Source organism: Rhamphochromis longiceps, linkage group LG15 (genome assembly GCF_057381845.1).
Source record: "Rhamphochromis longiceps isolate RC_006_pf linkage group LG15, R_longiceps_female_GT1.1, whole genome shotgun sequence".
Classification (NCBI taxonomy): Eukaryota; Metazoa; Chordata; class Actinopteri; order Cichliformes; family Cichlidae; genus Rhamphochromis; species Rhamphochromis longiceps.
In genome coordinates, this window is record NC_140571.1 from 4,743,719 (window position 1) to 4,767,247 (window position 23,529).

Sequence of the window (23,529 nt, forward strand, 5' to 3'; positions counted from 1 at the left end):
AATCCATGCAACACATCTTGATGTTTTTATGGGTGTTTTTTTTTTTTTTTAATTGAAACCAGCTTCACTGATAACAAACATGCAATATCACTATACAAGCCAACACCACAGATAAGTGTTTACTCATTCAAATCTTGACTCACTGTCAAGGCTTAGCCAGCAGCGCACGCACAAACACACACACGCGCACACACACACTTTCAGATGCTGTAGAGATAAACACCTCTCCACCTCTTTTGCTCTTTGACATACGCAGACGCACAGGCTCACGTACACACAGTCATATTTACATATCACAGTGAATGATGGGTAAAAACAGGGAAGGGGATAACACTGTTCTCCTGGTCCAAACTAGAGATGAGAATGGCAGTAAAGCTCCGGTGATAGCGAGTGTGTGTGTCTGACTGACTGAGGTGGGATAAGGAGTGAGATGATGACAGCGAGGATGTGAGCAGAAAACCTTTTATCAGCATCCTAAACTCTGTGTGGTAGGGAGGCGTCTTGGACAGGCGCCTCTTTGGCATTAAGAAAGAAACACAGTGAGACTGCTAATATAAAAAAAAAAAACAAGTCTGCGTGAAGCTAGTTTTTTTTCTTTCCTTTCTCAAATCCACTCAGTCTGTGCTACATTTAAATGCATGATGTTGTTACAGTATCATAAATACAGGGCGTCATGGATTCATAAATACAGCAGGTCTGGGGTATTGCTTGGATGATAAACCGACTGTCTGCCAAATGCGCTCTTAGAAATTGAAGTCAAAACCTAACAAAAAAACCCCAAAAAGAAAAACCAAACAAAAGAAGGCCACACTACCAAAAAAATATACCTTCAGTTCCAATAAATAAATAAATATTTGAAAATGTCATACAAAATTCTGACATTACCCTTTTTTCCCAACATTTAATGGAAGTTCTGTCTACAAATGTAAGATAATAAATATATTTAGTATTTTTTTTAGTAACAGGTTTTAGGTGGGTTTATTTGGGATATCTCTTATATCTTTAAGCAAAAATTGGATTATAAACAGTAGGAAAGATCTCTGCAGAAACTCTATTTAATACCGCTCATATCACAATGGTTACGACACGATAAAATACTGCAAGTTATCAAAACTGTACAGAAAAACTTACAGGTTTCTCTAAAATACATTTTCACTGTTAGTGTGTGACAAGAGATGCGAGAGAGCTCGTCTCTGAGCAGCAGCCTGCGCTCCTTATGATGAACCGACGACGCGGTAAACAGTCGTGACCAGTCAAAAACCCGCTCTCTCTTCACACTGATTGTTCTGCCCTCTGCTGCTCAGGTCTGGAGCAGCACGCTGGTCGCTTTGGGTCCTTCCATGTTGTCACACCCCCTCTGAGAAGCTCTGGATGGCTACAACAAGTCTACATGGCGCTGAAGACTTACAGTCTGGGAAGAAAGAAGACTGCAGCAGGGCGAGGCAGTCTGCTTAGTTTACTGGATGTCTAGAGTTTCCTCTGGCACATTACGCTCTTCTACTCCAGTTCATGGTTTCAATAGTTTTTTTCTTCTTTGCTTTGTCTTGTGTTTTTTAATTTTTTTTATTAATGTATGTCTTAGATATTCCTCTAGCTAATCTACTTCACGGTTACAGGTGTGAAAGTTGGTGGCACACCACCAAGCAGTGGGGTGTTTTGGCTGGGTGAGGGCAGTGCCACCCTGGTAGTGTGTTTATGTGAATGTTTTTAGTGGAGGAGAGGGCTGGGGTTTGAGTCAGCAGGTCAGCGATGGCGGTAGTGTCTCATGAGGGGAACGATACAGGAAGGGGGTCCCGAGAGCTTTAGGAAGGGGTGCTGGAGGAGCTCCTGCGCTGTGGCTCTCTGGGACGGTTCCCTCACCAGCATCAGGTCCAGGAAGGAGCGTAACACGGTTGACACCTGGAGATGTGAGCAAATGTTTGAATTCATCTGCTTAGCTAGGTTTGAGTATAACATAGCCAAAAAAACAGCAGTAAAATTAACACACACACACACACACTTTTAGTGACAACACAGATGTCGATCTCTTCATCAACTTTGGGAACATTTAGGTCAGTCACACATGACTTTAGACCAGTCAGCAACCACCGGCAACCTCCAATTGCTAGTGGGAAATGTGTCTTCCCTGATTGGTTGTCGTGTTTTTGCCAGACGTTGCTGTCATCACAAAGAGGCTGTGACACAAAAAAAACAACCTTGTATTTGTTGGTATTCCTGTGGTCTCCTGTTTTTTTTGTGTTCATGGGAACATGAACATTTTAGTAATGTACTTCAATAGGAAACATAGTGTCAGAAGCATGTACGTTTTGTAGAAAACAGCGAGGCATCACCATGGAAACCAAGATATTTTGGTAGCTTCCTGAGCTTCTTTTTGTTTTTAAAAGCTGCTAGATGAATTACATGCATGAATATTATACAAATGAAGCGTAAAAAGAATTGACATGTATGACTCAAACTTGGGTCTCTCGCCTGAAAGGCAACACAACTTACTTGTTCACGACCTTCCAAATGCAGATTATTGAGTTTTTTAATTGGTACACGTGAGTGTCGACTGATATAAAACCGTCTTTAAGGACATTTCGAGGGACAAACAGCAACACGAGTCATTAGATTAAAGCCTGCAACGCACTGTCATGAGAACAGGTTGTACCACTGCAATCAACACCTTTCAAAAAGGGAAACTTTTATTTTAAGGCGAACGCATTTCCAGTTTCGACTGCACTTCTCAAAGTTTCGTCACCACTTGGTGAGGAGCGCTTGCCATGCAAAGCACAAGCAACCACAGCAATCTGCTAGAAACCAAAGCAATGCCAAGGAGGTTTTTGGTGCACTACATCTTTGTGGCTAATTTCACACTAGCAATTGCCAACAATTTCCAGCAACCGCTCACCAAATTCTGTCCCCATTAGAATGAATTGTAATGGCTTTGGTGTTCACTTTACTTTGAATTAGCACTACGATCTACCCAAAATCTTAACAGTTCAGTACTTTGGTTTATGATTAAAACTACTGAAATTCCCATTTTGTTCAGATATGACAACTGCCATATTTCTGGTGTATCCATTATTACATACTCATACATAGACACAGACCAGTCTTAGGTTATGTAATGAGTAATGATACTCACAATAAATGCAATCTGAGTTAGAAAAAACACATTAACATGAACTGAAATTTTGGTCTGTTGCTTACAGCTGTTTGTAGAAGTCTTTCCTATTAATTTAATTAAATACCCGTAGCTTCATATGAATATTTACAGGATCCATGTGTCTCAAAAATAAAAGAGTTGTAGTACTTTTGTAATATAAGTTCATAAATGTTACCTTGCACTTCTCTGCACCTGAGGTGTGACTGGTGAGCTGTCACACAGAGATGCGTTTTTACAGCTAAACAGTTGACAGCTCTAAGAACATTTTCTTCTGCTGTTGGCAAAAGTCTGATCCGTTTACTTATTGAGAACTCGCCTTCGACTTTTCTTACCTTATGGGACTCCTTTAGCCGTGGGGGCAGGTTGTCTCGTATCCTTCTCATGGCCTGCAGAGGGGGCTCATTGAAGTAAGGGGGCTCTCCATCCACCATCTCAATCACCATAATGCCTAAAGACCAGATGTCCACCTGAACACGCAAAAACATTCAGTCTATTCAGCCAGGACAGTAAACATACATGCATAACATATACAGGGAAATGCTCCTGAACTCCTCAGTAGAATAATGTTATTTCTGTGCATGTGTCCTCACCTCAGTCCCGTAAGGTAATCTTGAGATAACCTCTGGTGCCATCCAGTAGGGTGTGCCCACGAGGGACTTCCTCTTGGGTACCTCTTTGGAAACTTGGGCACAAAAGCCAAAATCTGATAGCTTGATCTGTAAACACACACATATACAGTACATGGTTCCAGTCTCTACTAAGCAGGTTGGTGGGCATACAGAATAGAATATATTAGTTCAGAAGTGCACTGACCTCTTGTGATCAAGAGCTTTGTCAGAAGACACTAATCCCATATATTAGCACTTAATTAAGCTTCAGTTAATCATGTCTTATCAACTCGTTAGGAGGCATTAAGCAGGATTTAATTACTAGGGCACGGCGGTAATGGATGATGATGAGTTTCTGGCATTGGCTGTTGACAAGCGGCAGGACAGGCACCCATGGAGGTCAGTGAGTGTTGAATGACTGTGTGTGTGTGTGTGTGTGTGTGTGTGTGTGTGTGTGTGTGTGTGTGTGTGTGTGTGTGTGAGACCAGTGAAAAAGAATAGCAGCTTAGGTTATTATTACCTGGGGTTTAGTGGATTACTGTTTAAGCAGTGACTAATTTGATAGCATCCCAAGAGGAGCATGGATGAATAGAAATATGCACGTGCACTTACTCTGCCATCGCTAGTCAGGAGAATGGAGTCGCTCTTAATGTCACGGTGGATGACGCCCTGTGTGTGCAGGTAGGACAGAGCCTTCAACACCGACAGACACACCGTAGCAATCTGCTCCTCGTTCATCCTGTAAGGAGACACACACACACACACGGCCTGTCAGAAATATTTTATTTAATCAGATTAGATTTATTTTCATAGCTAACTGTTTATTTCCACAATTTGTAGTTTATCTTTTAAATAAATGTGCTATCTGTTTTTATCCAGTAAGCTCATTTTTGTCGCCTGTGCTTTCTCCATGTGCTGTGCATTGCGAGAAAACATTTATTCATAAATAAAACTGACTTTTATTCTTTGAGCTACAAAAATGACTGGCTTTAAGACTTGAGAGTCATCCTATAGAGGATATGGAGTAGAAATCCAGTTTGAAAATATCCCACTGTGGCCTGCAGCGTTTCTAGCTACGAGCAGGCAGGAGGGTCCCATATGGAGAGAGGGGGCGATGCTGCGCGTCTCACTGAGTTCATGTAGAAACTCACAGCTCCACTGAACATTAACGTCTCTAGACCCAGCTGGCCGGGCTGTGCTGTGTGCTTATTTGTGTGCGCTCTAATCTGCAATCATACAATACATGTGCACAAAGAAGCGCGCTTGTTTTAAACCCCAAACTAAGGATACAGATGGATGCAGATGCACATATACTGTATATGCATTGCAGTATGATGTTACATGCTTGCAACCCTTCTGCACACTTCTCTTTATCATACAGTGTAACGCTCCCGCTATTGGGGCACTTACTTGCAAACTTACATTATGAGAAACAACCCTTTGGGCTACACATACGCTCATAATATTAAACATATATAATCACACTCTACAGATTGCAGCATATTTTATTGTTACACATGTATGCTTTTACAATCACAAGAGATAAATGAGCTTTATGCTAATGGAAAAACAACCGGCTAACTCGGAGTGAATGGGATGGAGACGCGTACGTGAAAATGAATCACCTCTTACCGCCTCTCCACTTACACCCCCCCCCCCCCCCCCGAAAAAAATCCCACGCTCCCATACACACACAAACAAATGAGCTCTCTCTCACACACACACACACACACACACACACACACACACACACACACACACACACACACACACTCATGGAGGCAGGATCAGTGAAATAGAAAATTGTTTCACAAAGTGAAAAACAACTTTAATGAGCCTGTAAAGGTTGTCAAAGGGAGGAGAATTACACATGCACCTACACACAGACAAAAGGTGCACACACAAACACTAAGGCATTCATACTCACACACACACAGCTGCACACCCATATGCTTTTGCATTTACACTAGATAAAAATCCCCTCGAAGTGCAGATCATTACCCAACTTTAAAAGTATAATTGAAATCTGAACGTGACTGAAATAGTTCTGCAGACCCCCCATTCTCCTCCCGCTGCAGACTTGCCTGTGTGAGTTAGAATTGAGCGCGCATGTGTCCATAAATCTCAGAGCGTGTGTGCGTTTGTGTGTTTGCTGCCAGCAAGCTGATGAGGCTTGCACAACACGAGGCAGGCAGCAGTTATTTCCACAACAAAAAGCCTAACAGAAATAGCAGCAGGCTTTCACCTGGACAAATATGGCAGAAATTACTGATGAAGAAAATACACCGCTCAAGCCCTTCTGCGGTATTTTCTCACTGATTTTATTTTATGCCTGCATACTAATCAATCTACATTTTATAAGGACATCTATTAAGTTTTATTCCAAACTTTTTCTGATAATATTAATAAAAGGTAAAAAAAAAAAAAAAAGCAACTGACCCTACAGGGTGAATGTATGTGAGTCTTTATCAAAAAGAGAAATTCTGTTTAAAATCCACTTTTATGAGCTTTCCGTGAGTACTTTTAAAAGCACTCGTGGTGAAACTTTCTCTCATGCATGCACCGAGCACACAAACGAGCAAACATCTGTGTGGGAGACTGTTCAAAATACTTCACAGCAGCAGCGGTGCTCAGCCTCGCCAAAGCGTGTTATTAGCATCCGACACCGCGCAGCGCTAATGCTGACACTCCGCGCAAATGACTGTAATTAAACACCAAGCACAAAGTAAGCTTAAAACAATGAGGCAGCAGCTTAGAAACGCAACTCAGTAACACAGAAACCATTTGGAAAAGTTGGAGAACGATAATCCTGAAACTATCGGAGCATCGTATCGTCTCAGCCGGTCCTTCCTCTGCGCCTTGCAAAATTATTCACCTGTTCGTGTCAGCTGCAACAAATAAAATAAAAAAAATTGAACTTCGACTGGGCACCAGTGCTTGCTAAGTTATATTAAAATCCATTTGATGTCAGCAACATCATCTGAACAACACGCCCTTTAAAAGGTGACATAAACCTTTTTCCCTCCCATGTGGATTCTCTCTCCGTCAATCTCACCAGTCAAAACGAACACAAATGACACACACAAAGCTGTGGCCTGATTTCTTCTTTTATATAAAAGTATTACATAATGCTTCAAAATCTGATACTTTAACTCTTTCAGACAGTCTGAAAACAGCCATTGAACTGAAAAATAAAATAATTAAAAATAAAGATGATTTCACATTTTTGAATGACGCTAGTTTTCTTGGATGAGAGGATGGACATCATATAAAAAACAGGTAAACTTGGCTCTGTTAGAAGGGAGCAAAGTCTGTCTATAAGGTCCTTTGAAACTTAGGTAACAATAGAGAAGGAAGCTGATTGTCTCTGCAGTGTTTTTATTTATTTTACACATCTGCAGAACATGCATTTTCTTACTAAGCAATTATATGGTTCCACCACATCCCAGAGGTGCTCTGTTTGACAAGGCGCTTGCTTGAAGTAGGACTCAATAGATTTTTTTTTCAACCAATTTCTGTAAAATGTAGAGATGTTTGTGTGTGAACCAGTAAATCACAAGTTTCTGGTTGTTGTTGTCAGCCCATCTGACAACAACTGTGCGAAACCACGTGTACATGCCTAAATGCATCGAGTTGCTGATTAGATATTTGCATTAATGACCAGCTGAACAATGTGTAAATAAATATGCTGCACTTTATGTTTCATTTAGTATGCAGGGTGTATCAAAACGAATCATCCAATTTCAAAAAGCTAGATTTTTTAAAGTAATAGACATAAAAACTTACGGGACATTTTAAAATACATGGCTGAAGATAAACTTTTACATATACAACTCACAATGTTCAAAAGTTAAATGTGTCCTTCTCTGGTCGCATCTCCATATGATAGTCAAACTCATCTCACACATTATTGTGAGCATGTCTGGAGTCACTGCAGCCCCCAGCAGCCATGTGAAACTCATGAATCCGTTCTTTCTTATAATACGTGTTCTGATCTTTACCAGTGAACGATACTGTGAAATCAGATGATTCCTTTTGATAGACTCTGTATTAGCAGCTTGTATTCCTGCTTCAATACCAAGGTCTCTCTTCCTAAGTAGAGTATGGTGTCAATGAGCCTTCATGGTAAAATAAAGGTTTAAAAAGCCTGTGTTCGACTGGACAATAACTTTAAACGAGATGTAACACGTTAATTTTTACCTGGTTCTTGCAATGCTGAATCCGTGATTCATTTTTAGGGAATATCTTACTAATCACTTAAAAGTTAAAACGTGCCTCAGGACCTTTACATGCTGCTCACCTGGTTGTTGAGTTTGACGTCTATTAACTACTTGAGCAAAATAATTATCCTGTTTTTCAAAATGTCCTTTTATAATTTATATTTTATAATTTTATAACCCTAACAACAGCTTACATCCTCCAAGCTCCGCATCACACAGCTTGATGGTTTACCTCAGCATTTGTGCATTGAGCAGTTACCTGGTGTGAGTCACAATGTCAGTGAGTGCCCCTCCCTCCAGGAACTCCATGACGACCCAAAGCTCGTCTCCCACCAGGTAACTGTTGTACATGTCCACAACATTTTCATGATGGTAGTCCCTCATGATCACCACCTAAAACACAGACAGAGAAATATATATGTATGTATCGTTACTAATGACACTGTAGTACACTGGCTCTGTCACTGTTATTATGCTGCTATACTTTGTTACTACACTGTTAATATGAAATAAAAATCATGCTTTGAGCCTCAAAAAGGTTTCTCTCTGAAATTCCTCAATTCAATACCATATTTAAGAATGTATGCTAAAATGTGCTACAAAAAATTATCTACAATTCCAGTGGTTTATTGAATCTATTCATGTAATTTCATTTTTTCAATATTAATTCAACTTCCCCTTTGTCTAATATGAACATGTTCTGGAGGCTTAATCATAAAAGGATTACATTCAAATTAATAGGATTACACGAAACAAATTACTTTCCCGCTGAACACCCGCTGCTCCACAACTCGCACTCATGCTTACATACATGCATTCTCTCTCCCACTCATGCACACTAAACAGAGACCAAAATACAAAAGAATCAGGGCAGAAATGCAATCCGAGCGTCGCTCAGTTCACATTTAAATACATTAGACTTTTTTTTTCCTGGGCAAATGAAATGCAGCTCATTTTTTAGCTTGTCAGGACATCATGAATGTGAGCAGTCACGAATACATTTCTTGCTTAAGGTTTTCGGCGTAAACACGTCTTCAGTTTAGTCAATAAATGTCATTACAGATGCAAAAAAAAATGTGTTAGTGGTTTAATTGCTGTGGATGGATGTTAGGGAAATAAGGGCAAACTGAACTCTTGCTGTTTGTCTCATTAATTAGCATAAAGTGGCATTTTTATTATGCTAATTAAAACAGTTTCACGACTGTCGCTTGCTTAGGCTATCAACAATCTGTGACAAATGTTAGTTCTGTGGTCATTATGGCCCCAATCTAAATCCACCTGATTAATTCACTCAAACATACGACATCAGAACTATTTGGATTATAGTATGAGCTAAGGACAGTTTCTCAGGTAATCGTTGTTTGATACCTCGTTAAAAAGCAGCTCTCTTCTCTGCTGTTTTCTGAGGTCCATCTTCTTCACTGCCACCTGCTTTCCGCTGTGCTTCTCGGTGGCGATGCAAACAATACCTGTGGATCCCTCGCCAATCTTAATAAAGCTGTCCAGGTATTCCCGAGGGTCGCCTGGAGGAGAACACAAACATCGTGCCTCATTTTAATGCAACATCAGACACAAAGAAAGATATAAATGTAAAAAAAAAAACATCTAGAAGTTGCAGTTGCATGCCTCTGCTAGATACTCAAGCTGCAGTTTATTCACGCCATTACAGACTCTAAATACTGCTATATGAAACTCTGAATGTTAGACAGGAAACACTTGGATGTAGAAAAACAACAAGTTGCATGAATGTATGTGTATTTGGGTAAAGTGTCCATTCCGTCCATTTATCAAGTTGTCACATGCTTGTGTGTCATTTCAATGTTCCTTTAATTTCAAGTTACCAGGGTTGACCACCAGCTGAAGTGCTGCTCTGAACTGCTCATGGGAAACTCTGGAGGGCTGCGTGTCAGAGCTTGACCCCCAGGAAGGAGGCGGATAAGCCCCTGGGGGGACGTAAGGTGACGAAGGCTGTGAGTAGGCCCCCTGGATGAAAAAGTTATAAAAAAAGACAGAAATAACATGGCTTATATACCTAATGATTTTATTTTCTAAAGAATCAATTTGGGAAAAAGCTACTTTAGTTAGAGATTTAAGATGGTTACAGTTAAAAACCTGGAGGAAGTGTTGATCTCAGCTAACTTACCAAAGTCACAGAGTATAATCTGCAATCTGTAGCAAACTGAATCATCACTATGATGCAGTTTTTATATGTGAAGTTAGCGAACATACTGTACCTGCGGGGTATATGGTGGACTGGGCTGGGAGGGAGGATGATGGTAAGGAGAGGGTTTGTAATGGTGAAAGATCGGGGGGTACGGCAGGTGCACCGAGGGGTAGCCAGGCGGCTTCGTGTGGCTCTGAGGTAGCTTAAGAGGCCCTCGGGGGTACGTGTCACCACCTGCGACCTGGGGACTGTCATCGCGTGATGGACGCTCATAGTCGCCCTGGAAAAGCGAGGAAAATTACATATAAGTCTAGTGTTACGCAGATGTCAGCATTTTACTGCAGTGAATACTGAAGAATTTTACTGTTAAACGTCAGCCTGTACATCCACGGTCATACACTACACCTGCAGGCACATTACTCCCGGACAGACCTAACGGAGAACATTTAGTGCACAGGACAGGGACCATACCTTATCCTTACCACCCCACCCCCCTCTAAAATGCTTCACAGCTACTCCATTCATCAACCAAGAGCCTGCAGTGGACTCAGATCTGGGACACAGCTCTTCCTTAAGATTGTCCTTCAAAGTAGTATTGCAGCGTACACATGGGTATTAGTGAGAATGCAGTAGTGCTTACATGACTCAGCTTTCATTACATGACTCACAATTGGCTACAAATACGCACACTTGGAGTGGTTTCATAACCTAATAGCTTCGTCATCGTATTATGTCACATGGATCCTGTCATTTTAAGGAAAACTGGCCACAGGTCATTAACAATAGGACGTAAGTAGAGACAGGCTGATACTGTACAGCTGTCAGTGGCATATCTACGTGACAAAAGTCTGTCATTTAAACCCCAGGAGAGGGATTAAAGTGCTACAGCAAACATCAACACTACCCAGAGTGATCTAAAGTGGATTACAGCAAAGAAAAAACAAAAATTAACTTAGAAGATGAATCTGCTTTCACCCTGCAGAGACTAAACTAAATCACCTTTGCCACACCTCTCTAAAATGATCTCCAGCCAGCCTGATTTTCCCCCTCAAGAGACTCCGACTATAATAAATAAAACTCTCTTTCCTCCTTTCTTTTATTTGTCACTCTCTCTGCGCCTAATCGCTATTTCTCTTTCTTTCACAAAGAGACACACACACACGTACACAGACTGAAACCCACAAGCACAGACAGGGTAGGAGGAGGAGCCCCGATGTGTTGGGATGGTGTATAATTACATGGTGTGAACTCTTTTAATCAATCACTCTGAGGCAGGTGCGGGGGTGGCTGCTGGGAGGCCCCCGTCTCGTGCCCCTCTATCGTTGGCCAGCAAGCGCTCGCTGGCTGTCAGCCAGGGGTCTCCTGATCCATGTTGGTTAAACGCGCATTAATCTGAGTTTGGCAGGGTAATCAACAACCTAACTCAACTGTGAAATTGAATTCCGCGGTGGAACATCGTTCGGCCAGTTTTATGCTAAGGCTGCAGAAAGGGAAAGTGCCGCAACATCAATTTGTCACTGAGAGCTGCGGCACTGAGCTCACACTCGCTACAAAACAGTGAGGAAGAGAGAGAGAGAGACGGCGGCAGAGAGAAAGGAAGCGTGCGTGTGTGTGTGTGTGTGTGCGTTTGCATCTTTGTGTGTGGCCAAGTTTCTGTGCTGTCTACTATTACATCCCCAACGTCTTCCAACAACGGCAGGGAAAAAGAAGGATTTACTTCAGCGGTGTGAGTGGGCTGAACCAGGAAAAGAGAAGAAAAGGCAGAGAGTGAGCAAAGAGAGAGGGAGGTGGGTTTGTTCCAAGGTCCGTGAGCCAAGAAGAATAGTGATTCTTCAGCTGCCAGATGACTCCTTGTTTTGTTGTTTCCTTTTTTTAAACCACTGCTGTGAAAATCAAACAAGAAATATTAAAAACACCATCACATTAAGTCCAATTATAGTCACGCCTTTGAGATATGAAAGAGTAAGTTTGTAAATGCTCAAACATATTCTTTCATGTATAATTTGGCTAAATTGGCTTTCAACTCTTTACTTATTCTACTTTTTTTTTTTTAAATAGAAAAGCAAGCGCGCCTCTTTAAGCGTGACAACTCAAACAGCGGCAGAAATGTGAAACAAACAACATGAAAGAAAAATGACCTTCTCCTGCATCGCCTTCCTGCTGCTCTTGCATTCTCCGTGGCTGCTTTTTCTTCGAGTGGCTATTTACCGAGACACGCGGGTTAAATGGTTTTTCATCAAGGCACCCTGGGATCTACATCAGCAAACCCGGTTTCCCCTCTCGGCTCGCTGTGTGTGAAGGGAGGCATGGTGCAGAACTGTGATAGCGGCACTCGCGGGTTTAATGATGCTCGGAGAGCTTTGGAAGAATGATGTAAAAGGTGTTGTGTGAAAAGTCTGACCCCACCTTTTGCCCTCTGCTATATTTCCTGATCTATTATCTTCCACCGCAGCACACGGAGTTCTTTGCACTGAGAATTCTGGTGTAAAAAAACTACGAGTAACCGAAAGCATATGGTTACATTACACAGCCACTAACGCGTGGACGGTTCGTTTGTTCTTGTCAGTGGAGTTTCTGTGCAGAGGAATCTCTTGGGCGTCTCTCCCACTGCTCCACTGGAGCACGACACGGGCTGCACAAGAGCCGGCATACTTACAGTGCAGCTGTTCCCAAATACAATATACAATCTACTGAGTGACACTGCTGGGGGATTTTACCAACAATCACATAGGTTCCTTTAAATTCATGTTTTTTTTCTAACTTTTACAAACGTGCAAAAACCTGCCTTCTGTGTGTTTTGTTTGTGAGATGTTTTCAGTTAAAAATCTGTAATACAGTCATATAAAAAGCATTTCCATGTCACAAAAACAAAAAAAAAATATTTCTGGGCATCCTTAACATCAAAGCCCATCTATGCGTTCCACAAAAAAGTAAGGAAATTAGTGTTTGATTGATTATTTCTTTGTTGTAACAATGTTTCATGGTAATAAATCTTATACTGTTGAAAAGCCTGTTTAGTTACCTTTAAATGGTGCCGCATTTGTAAGGAAAAATTCATTTGTGGGTTGAGCAGCAGAGTTGAGCATGTGGCTTGTGCCCATAAAAAACTTGACAAATCTTCTCGTGCAAATTCCAAACAGCTTATTGACTCTTATTTGATGTCAATAGAGAAGAAATAATTGAGGAAAGGTGTTGCCACAGCAACGTCCCCGTTCAACATCCATTAACCTTCTTCGTGATCTTCCTCTTTTCCTTCTGAAAAGTCTCCTCATGTCCAAACCATCTCAGCCTTGCTGCTTTAACTTTGTCCCCAAACTGCTCAACCTGAGCTGTCCCTCTGATGTACTCATTTCTAATCTCTAAAGCAGGGGTGTCAAACTCCAGGCCTGTCCTGCAGGTTTTAGATCTCACCCAGGGTCAACACACCTGAAACAAATGATTAGTTCATTACCAGGCCTCTGGAGAACTTCAAGACATGTTGAGGAGGTCATTTAGCGATTTAAATCAGCTGTGTTGGATCAAGGACACATCTAAAACCTGCAGGACACCGGCCCTCGAGGCCTGGAGTTCGACACCTGTGCTCTAAAGCTTTGCTATTAGATATTTAATTTCTGCTGAGTTCGTCTTGACCACCGTTATGCATATTTGCATTTGTAATTCTCTTAGCCTTTTAATAATTGCAATGATAGTATATTTTTATACCTTTGTGCCAATTATGTTTCTGTTAAAACGCTATATTTAGCAGTGATTGCAGTTTGTGTGGTGCAAAGCTTCAGTATAAATTTGAACCCCAAGAACACTTGCTCCTATTTATTAATTTGTGTAAGTCAGAGCTTTTTGGTCAGTGGTCAGTCTGAGCATTAATTGAACTGTGTATAGAGCTAGTGGACACGCCAGAGGTGCAATTCTTTATGTGACATCACCTTCCTCCTTCAGAGAAGAGTAGATTAAAGCTGAAACCATCTATCAGGCAGGAAGAGCAGAAAAAGAAAACTGATGGTTGAGGATCAGAGAGAACTCGAAACACTGAAGAAGAAAATAATGTGAAAAGGTGACTGGGAGGTTAAAGTGTGTGTCACATGAGTGTACATGTATAAAATTCTCTCTGATACGTTCGTACAGACTTGTTGGGAGGATATAGTGTGTTGAAACATGGCATTTCCATTTTGCTTTAGTTACCTTGGTTAAAGTCTGTGAGTTGGCGAGACTCTCCGAAAGGCGAGGGTAGGTGTAGGAGCTGTACGGGTGGGCCTGTGGCGGGCTCCTGAAAGTCCCACTGGCGGCATAGGGGACATTTGGCTCCTGCAGCCCAGAGCCTGACCGAGATCGCTGCCTGATGGCAGGCGTGGGGCTGGTCTGGGTCACGTAGGAACTCTTGGGTCGCTTCTCATATTCGTCCCTCATGCCGCCGTAACTCCACTCACTGTCGGGGTAGTTAATCTGCTCGCTGTGTAGCGATGCACGAGACGGTGTGCCAACTGATGTGTCCCGGTAGTCCTGGCTGGATGAACCCCCCACCGATGCCCGGTAGTAGCCGCTGGAACCTACTCCGCTACCCACCGTAGAGGCCACCTCATCCGCCGACCGCCCTTTGCTCTCCAGATAGGTGTGATAGTCAGGTGGAAGTTTGCCATAGTCTGATTTCTGAGGCATGGCATCAGGGTAAAAGGGGCTGCGTATGGGGTGTGAGTGGCCATTCTGCTTGGTGAATCGATAGTGCCTGCCAAGTGCCCAATCCCCATCTATGGAGAAGCTTGGCTTGCCGGGGTCCAGAGAAAAGTCCCTGCTGGACGTGTCCAGGTCACACGAGTAGCGGGAGTAGTAGTGGTTGAATCCGTTCTCCTCTGGAGCAGTGAGGTGGCCACTGCCCGAGGGTTTGGAGATGCCTCCAGCCTGATGGGGGCCTGGCGGGCTCTCTTTACGCAGGGAGTTGGAACGTGTTACCGAAATGTTGTCGAACTCCTCCAGCAGGCCGTTAATGGATGCATCTTTGGGTGGCCGGTTCCCTCGAACAATGGTCTACAAGCAAAGCAAACACATGAAACTTAGCAGAACTTTGGTTCTTTTGCCATCAGAATTATTGTCTAGGGGCCAGGAAAGATGCCCAACGGATTAAAAAAAGAAAAAAAAAAAAAAAAAAAAGAAACTTAGCATAGAGGAGACTTGTGCATCTGAGAGTTTGATGGCGATAACCCTGATACTTTGGCTTGCAGTACATTCACTTTCAGCTTCATCATTCATGTCTGAAAACTGAATGAGATGAATTGAAATTCCTGCATCATCAACTTCAGTTAACTTCAAACATTTTCAGGCAAGAGTTTCAATTCATGTGTATCAGGGCTTTGCAACAAGTATGAAATTAATCATCACTTGCATTAAATGAACGTCGGTATTTGGATTTTAGAGAACAGCAGGCACTGATCTACACAATCACGAGTTGTTGTGAGCTGGGATTGAGCTAAAAATGCATGAAGATAAAAGTCGGGATACCTCAGATGGTAAAAGGCAACCAGCGTTGGATCGAGGGAGCTAATTCCTACCCCGTTTCCCTCGCAACACATCAGCTTCAATTTCAGTGGGATGATCAGGATGCATTAATAGTCGTGAGGTTTGGTTTAGCACACCAACACACGATTACACACGCACGCAAACCAAAAGGAGCAAGGAGGACGGGGGAAAGAGAGAATGAACACGCAGGCTCGCATCTGCTTCAAAGCAGAGGCAGCTTAAACATCAGGGAGGCCGCTTATCCCCTCCTACCTTGTGTTAAACCCTTTACAAGGCTGTGTCGTGAGTCATGGGCAACACGTGCTGCAGCGGGACTACAATCTGTGAGCGTGCACGGTGCGTGTGCATGTTTGTACAGTGTCGTGAGAGTGATGGGAAAATCCACACACATCTTTTTTATCTACCAGCCTCTCCACCACTTGAAACATAGAGGAAACAGTGCGCTGGAACAAAAAGAAACATGATGCATGAGTAGCGCTGAGAGGAGGCTGAGCTGAGGAGATTATGTGAATATTCAGCTCTTACATAATTTATTTTGGAGCCATTTGTGATGATCAAACAAATCTACCGACTGTGTTTCCTGGCATTACGGCCTCCATCTGGTAAAACTAGTCTTTTAGCTGTTTAGTAAGTCATAAGAATCAAAGGGACAGATGTTTGGTTCCCACTGGGGCAGTGGCACGAAGCGCAACGATAACTTCAACAAACAATAAAATATTTGACGTATTTTGCTGTGAAAACTTTGCTGATTGTTTCAAAGTGAGGCAGATTTAAACGCATCGAAATTTGGATCATTTGTTTCTAGTGTTACTAAAAATTTAAAATGTACTTAAATTAATTAAAACACATTAAAAAAGACATTCAATGTAATTTGTCCCCAGTAAAGCTGCTGTTAGTACTGTGCAGTTGGACTCCTTACATTTTCAGTACAAGAGGGAACAGCTTTATAAAAGATTTAACTACAACCAGAGATGCAGCAGAGGGACATTTTGGCCTCAAACTCAAACACACACACGCACACACACACACGCGCTTCCACAACGGCGTCTTTCTTGCCACAGGAAAGTCTGATGGCAAAAACAAAATAGTGACTAACTAAATACACACAAACGCCACCCCATCTATATATATTCCAATGACGTGCAGTATTTTTATACTATAGTCATTTAAGTGCAATATGGAAATTACCGTTCCTTATACTTGAACTAATATTATAATTCTTACTGTATTTTAGTACATTGTTTTATATTTGTTTTGTGTGACCGCTTTGACTCTAAGCTCTACATAAGATTTCCTATGTACCCAGACCCCGTGTATGTATGCAACTAGCAAATAAAGCTATTATTATAGGTATTATTATAATGCAAAACATCCATTCTTCATCCAATTCAGCGTCATTGTCAGGCTGGAGCTTGTCCCAGCTCTTATTGGGGAGAGGTACAGGTTGCTAATCTATCGCAGAGCTTGCACAACCATTCACATTCACATCAGTGGACAATTTTGTACCACCAGGTAACCTAACATGCATGCCTTTGGACTATGAGAGGAAGCTGGAGAGAACCCATGCAAGCATAGGGAGGACATGCAAACTCCACACAGGAAGGCTGATGTAAAACAAACCAAAGACCTGGCAACCTGGTTTTTGTGTTTTTATTGTAAAACCTGTGCTGATCTTTCTAAATCTTGCCTCTGACATACACACATCATACAATAATAATAAAAATGGCTAAAACTAAACACTGAAACTAATAAAACACGAAGCATTTTCAAATACACAAACTAAAAACCACTCTGGAAAGTAACTGAAACTAAACTGAATTAAAAGCAAAATAAAAACTAATTAGAAAACATAAAACTACAACAACTCTGCTATAAAAACGAGTTGCTATTAACCAGTTGAAGCTCATGTCTATCAAGGCGATTATCACCATTTAAACACCTAAAACAGAGCACATACAAAATATCAACCTCTTTGAAATCCCAGACATATAACTCAAGATTAGAGAACAGAAAAATAAGATGGCGATTTGTGTACGACATTATTTTGGCGTGTCGTTATTAGACGTTTCCCCTGTCTGCAGATGTCTGTTGCGCCCCACTCTGAGACCCGACAGTGTCACATCGCCATCGTTCTCAGACCCTCAGACAGTGCTCACGCCCTGCTGTCTGTCACCCAACTGCCATGCTTGTCTCTGCTGTGATTCCTTCATGTCACATGTGCTGAGGCAGAGTCTCGGAAAAAAATCCTGGGATAATCACCGACTGTCAGCAACATTGTGCCGGCGCAGGGATCTTCCACGTCTTTGCTCAGCTACCTGCAAAGTGTCACTGCAAACGCACTCTCCTCCTCTCCTCCCATTCATCTGCGGGAATCTAAAGTAGCAAGGTAGCTACAGTTAATATCATCCCACCTTAACGCTGATGGCTTTATAACCAGGGTTGCAAGCAAAAAGGTATGACAGAGCAAAAAAACTAAAGATATTTTAGCTGTTTGTGGTAACGACAATGACAAAACACACTGACGGTTTGTACTCTCTCTGAAGGGCCAGACAGGAAAGCTCTCTTCACAAACCTTTACCTCTCACTGTGGCTGGTTTTCCACACATCATCTCTCCTTTCCATTTTGTTACTTGCTACACCTCCCTCTTTCTCTGTAACACTCCAGTTGTTCTCCTCTGCTTGAAAGCTATAGGCTGTTTGGTGCCTTGAACTGGAACCCAAGGTGAAACGGCCTATAAAAGCAGTCAGTAAAATCTAGCTGAAAGGTTGGAGCTGCAGCAGGGACGGCCTTTTAAACAGGTCGCTGAATGTGAATCTATGACGCCGGGTCTGCTCTGCGTGTCGGTGAGCTGGATTTTCCTAAATAAAGCGGTTGCATCATTAAAACCGGACAACAAAACCGCTACCCGGCAATTGCCGTCACGCTCATTAGAGTTATTCTCACACTTCCTCTAAACTGTGTTAAGAAGTCGTGGTGGAACAGGGCGTGCCAAAATCTAAAATGAGGCAGTCGCATCATGTTATGCAGCGTGGACGTCAGCGATTCAGAACTAATTCAATTGGGACGCGACAGTAAGGGGATGTCAGCTGATATCACAAAACATCAGCATTTCAATTTGCTTCGTAATCACTAAGACTGTGTCAAAGAGCGTGGCAGTTACAGGGGATGGACGGAGTCGGAGAGAAAAGGAGGCAAGTGGAATCGAGGAGGTGACGGGGGCCGGGGGGTGTTGCAGAAGGGAGAGGGAGACAAGGTTAATTGTGTGCCAAATCACTGTCAAACGGTCGGCATCAGGCCTGGAAATCTTCCCATTAATTTGAATTAGGGGCTTCCATAACCCCCTTCTCCAGTCCTCCTCTCCCCTCTTCTCCCCCTGTCCTCACAGCTCTGTGAGCCTTGTGCGCCGGTCGTGTTCCGCGGCGGCTGTGACAGCAGCCATATTTCACCGGCGTGCGGCGTTGGCCTGTCCTTTAGTGATAAGCTGTAATAGATACTCGCCACGGCCTGTTCAAGGTAAGCACAGGAGAGAGCGGAGGGGAAAGCGAGGAGACGAGGGGAAATAAAATTAAAGGAAATGAAAAGGAAAGGAGATCGAATTTAAAACGATACAGTGGGAATGAGAAGACGGGGAAGTGTGCAGAAGAAACGGGAAACACGTGGGGGGCGGGAGTGGCTGAATAACAAACTATGCAAAGATGCAGGGAAGAACTGAACAACAGAAGGAAAGACAGGGGGAAGAATTACGGAGAAGGAAGGATGGAGAAGAGATGAGGGAAGGGAGGGAGAAAGGGAGTCATGAAAAATTAGCCTCATTGGGAGATAAGGGGGGGATTAACCTTGCTGGTAATGAAGGGAGGGTGTGATGGGAGGATGGAGGGAGGAAGAGAGGGAGAGATAATTAATGAGCTTGCCCTTCCCGTGACTCCTAGCTAGAACCCTGGTTTGGAAGTTGCGCTTCACTGGCCAGCCGAGTCCCGGGACAACCGAGAGTCCGAAGAAGGAGCAGCGGCTCTGTGCCTCTGTTTCCTCTGCACTGCTGTTTTATTTCTGGCTTTTAAAAATGCTGCATAACCAGATAAGTTAAGCTGTTAAGTAACTAATCAGTTAAGGTAAAGCTCCTGTTTTTTGGACTATTCACACTGGTATGCTCAATTAAATTTTACTTTGGCACTGGAAAGGAGATTTTGTTATTTGTGACAAGGCATGCTGAAAAACAAAAAACAAGACCACAAAAGTTCTATCGAGTAAAGCTGTGTACACACCAATCACACCAATACAGGAAAAAAAACGAAGCCACCCCTCTTTCTTTAGATTTAGCAAGGAAAATGGGAAATAGGTGCAAACATGTGCAAACATCAGGGAAAAACTGAGTTTGTACAATTTTAACTTGAAAGTCAATATTTGGTGTGACCACCTTTATTCTTCAACACAGCTGAACTCTCTTAGGCAGCTTTCTTGTCATTTCTTTAAGTAGTCTTCAGGAATAGTTCTCCAGGCATTTAAACCTCTTGTTTGGATGTTGGCTGACTTTTGTTCTGTTCTGCCAAAATGATCCCACACTGCTTCAATAATGTTGAGCTCTGGGCAGGCCAATCCATGACTGTTAGCGCTCCATTCTGTAGTTTTCTATCTATTTTACTGTATTGGTAGTGTGTTTGGGATCACTGTCATGCTGAAAAACGAGGACACTGCCAATACGATGCTTTACATCATAGTAAATCAAAGTCTGACGGCGCTTTTCTGCATTCATAATTCTGTAAATTTTGCAAAAATAATATTTTGTGTCTGTCAAACTGTGTTATTTTTGGCATTTTTCCACACATTCAGCAAAAGAAATGGGAACAAATAATGCATTTTTCAACACGCTTCTAGTAACAAAGTGCCTAAAAATACAATGTAAAAGTGCTTCTTTGCCAAATTGTTAGTTATGTGTATGTGGGTCATTAGGTGCCTTTATTTTGCTACCACGATTTGGGTCAGTGTTTGTGTTTTTAAAAAAAAAAATTTTTATTGAGAGAGAGGAATATACATTGGTCGTTTACAATTACAATACAATTTGTTCCCCTCACATATTTGTTTTGTTTTTTTCATACACGAACAGATACAATAGTACACACACAGACACAAATGCTTAAAAAAATAAAAAACAAAAAAACCCAACAATAAAAACTCCCAAACAAACAAACGAACAAAAAACACCCAAAACAATAGACAACAAAAAAAAGGGGAGGGGTGATAATATTAATCAGCTAGTAAAATGTTTAACGACTTGCAATAATTTTCAAAAGGGCCCCAGATTCGATCAAATTCTCCATATTTGGCCTTTATTTAGGTCAGTGTTAAATGTCAAATAAAGAAGATAAGGTACAAGGACTGAACTGAAAATGAGTAGAAAGACTTTGAAAGCTCTTTAGAAAACCTGGAGAACTATTGCTCCATTTTACTTAAAAAATTACAAGAAAATCTGGCTCCTTCAAAGCAAACTATAAAGAAATGAATGGTGGCTCAAGACGTTTTCACCAAAGTAGTTTGTAAAAACTGTTATATAGCTTCCCATTTGGATGTCCAAGGCCTGTTCTGAACCCTCGCATCACCATGGTGGTGTTTTGGAATGCATATGTCAGCATCTTGTCATTAAAACCTAAATTGTACCTGTTTCATTTACTATAAATTGGATCATAATTTATAAAATAAACATCAGTTTATATTAACTAAGGCTGAAAGTAGTGAGCGAGGCCGTGCATTCAGGGACTAAGGTAATAAAATCAAGTGAGTCTTGTTTTTCACACAATTCTCCCTCTACTGGCCAGTATAGAGAATACACTTCCGCATCTGCATCACTTTTAATACTCGAAAGATTTGTCCATCCTTGATGCACAGTCTGTTTTTAGAGATCAGCCACTTTGTCACAGTTTTAACCATATGTAGATTTTTTTATTAAGACAGTAAAAACATTATGACTGATTAATATATAAATACAGAAAATCTTAAATTCCAACCCACTGTGTCAAAATGCGTTTTTTAAACAGGTTTTACCCAAATGCTTTCAAAAAACTTCAAAAAAACCATAGCCACTTGGTGATGTGCATACATTTGGATCTTGCATCTTTCAGTCCAATAAAGTTTAGAAGCTACATTTCAGTGTGTGAAAACGCTCATGAAAGCTCATCACCTATTACACCCTCATGAAAAGCATGCACACGCTGCAGCAGCTTCGCCTACTCAGCACACCCACTCCCAACTCTCAATGATGCCACCATCATAGAAATCTCCTTTTTTAAAAACAAAAACAAAAACAAAACAATGTTTGTATAAATCCAGCGATATACTCAAGTAGAAATGGGAACGTGGACACAACAGAAGTCATTCTAACACTCCAACCACATTTTCCCTCTCTCTCCCTCTTTGTGTATTAAATCCCAGCCTCTCTGTGAACCTCTGTCACGACTCACACAGCAGAAACCCTGCATGCGTGGGTATTCACACACACACACACACACACACACACACACACTTAGACTACTACTAGCACTGCTGCTGTTCTGAAGTACTCCCTGCTTTCGCATCAGTGACCAATTTGTGAACAGAAGCTTACCGCTGTCTGAGAAAGATAATATCACAGAGCCCTTCAGACAGCAGATAAACAGAACACTCACGACTCTCCTCTGAGCGTCACGAGACTGAGCAAACTCCCTACAGCACTGATTAATAAAGGATAAAATAAAGCATAGCTGATGCATTAACAGAATAAAGATATTGTTTGTTTGTTTTTTTAAAAAGCAGCCAATATTCACAGAGTAATAAAAAAATTACATCATGTATTTGGGAATTCTCTTATATAAGCAGCTCTTTACAAGACAATGCATGAAAAGAAAACAAGAAAACAAGACATGGATTTTAAAAGATAATCTATCATGATTTAGGTAAACACAGAGATAGCTATTCATATCCTCCAGCCCCCTCTGCTGGATAAATGCGGTAAACACAACCAGCTGCTAGAATTTGCCTGCTCAAAAGCTGAAAGGTATTAAAGCTTCTTAACCCTCAGCAAAATTCAGTGAAAATGATATCCTCAAAACTTTTGGCCATTTATTAATGCATAAAATATTTCATATAAACTTTTTTGTCCAGTTATAATGTATCTATAATACTTCTTAAACACAGTTATTAATATGCAGCTTATATAAGTTATATAAATACTATAAGGATAGAATATGGAACACGATTTTACTTTATTTTTTTATTCAAGTTTAAGATTCAAGATTGTTTTTACACACTCAGCTTCAAATGAGCTGCACACACCAAGTAATTTAGAAAGTTAAAAATATTTAAATATACAAATAAAATTCATATAATTCTGAAAACAGTAAACATTTCCTTATAATTTCTTTGAAAATGACTGGAAAACAATACACTACATAGAATCCAATGCCACAAAGCGCCTGGTGCACAGTTTTTATTCTGATGTTAATGCCAGAGGTTTGGAAGTCTGCAGTTAATGAGTTGGCAGAGCCTCAACAATTTTTACCCACAATGCAGCTCAGTAGTCAGTGAGCCTCAGCAGCTTTACATGGTCTGCCACGTCATGCTGGGCTGAGTTGCTGTGGTTCCTAAAGGCTTTGCAATATTAGCACTGAAACATAATAATGGAATATCTAGTAAGGAAAACATTTCATAAATTGACTAAAACGATGCCATTTGGTACAAAGTACTAATAAAATGAGTTGTGCATTAGTTTATTATTATTTTTTTCCAAAGGAAGTTCATTTATAAAACAGCATCACTTTAACCCAAGCAAACCCTGGACCCTTTAAGAAATGTTATTCTGCCTGTAATATTATATTGCATATGAACCTTATTTTACTCCTGTATTTTATTCT

General features: G+C 41.4%; 1 protein-coding gene across 5 annotated transcripts in view; it reads right to left on the reverse strand.

Moving 5' to 3' along the window:
• Positions 1-41: 41 nt before the first annotated feature.
• Positions 42-23,529, reverse strand: part of pak5 (p21 protein (Cdc42/Rac)-activated kinase 5) — an 84,037-nt gene continuing 60,549 nt past the window's right edge. For all 5 annotated transcript variants that reach the window (XM_085382403.1, XM_085382402.1, XM_085382404.1 and 2 more), the window contains 9 exons: positions 14,320-15,159; positions 10,211-10,420; positions 9,818-9,959; positions 9,345-9,499; positions 8,236-8,369; positions 4,369-4,495; positions 3,739-3,864; positions 3,481-3,615; positions 42-1,899 (listed from right to left, as the gene is read on the reverse strand). In XM_085382403.1, coding sequence (XP_085238529.1) covers positions 1,744-1,899; positions 3,481-3,615; positions 3,739-3,864; positions 4,369-4,495; positions 8,236-8,369; positions 9,345-9,499; positions 9,818-9,959; positions 10,211-10,420; positions 14,320-15,159 — 2,025 coding nt within the window. In that variant the 3' untranslated portion in view covers positions 42-1,743. The remainder of the gene's footprint in view (positions 1,900-3,480; positions 3,616-3,738; positions 3,865-4,368; positions 4,496-8,235; positions 8,370-9,344; positions 9,500-9,817; positions 9,960-10,210; positions 10,421-14,319; positions 15,160-23,529) is intronic.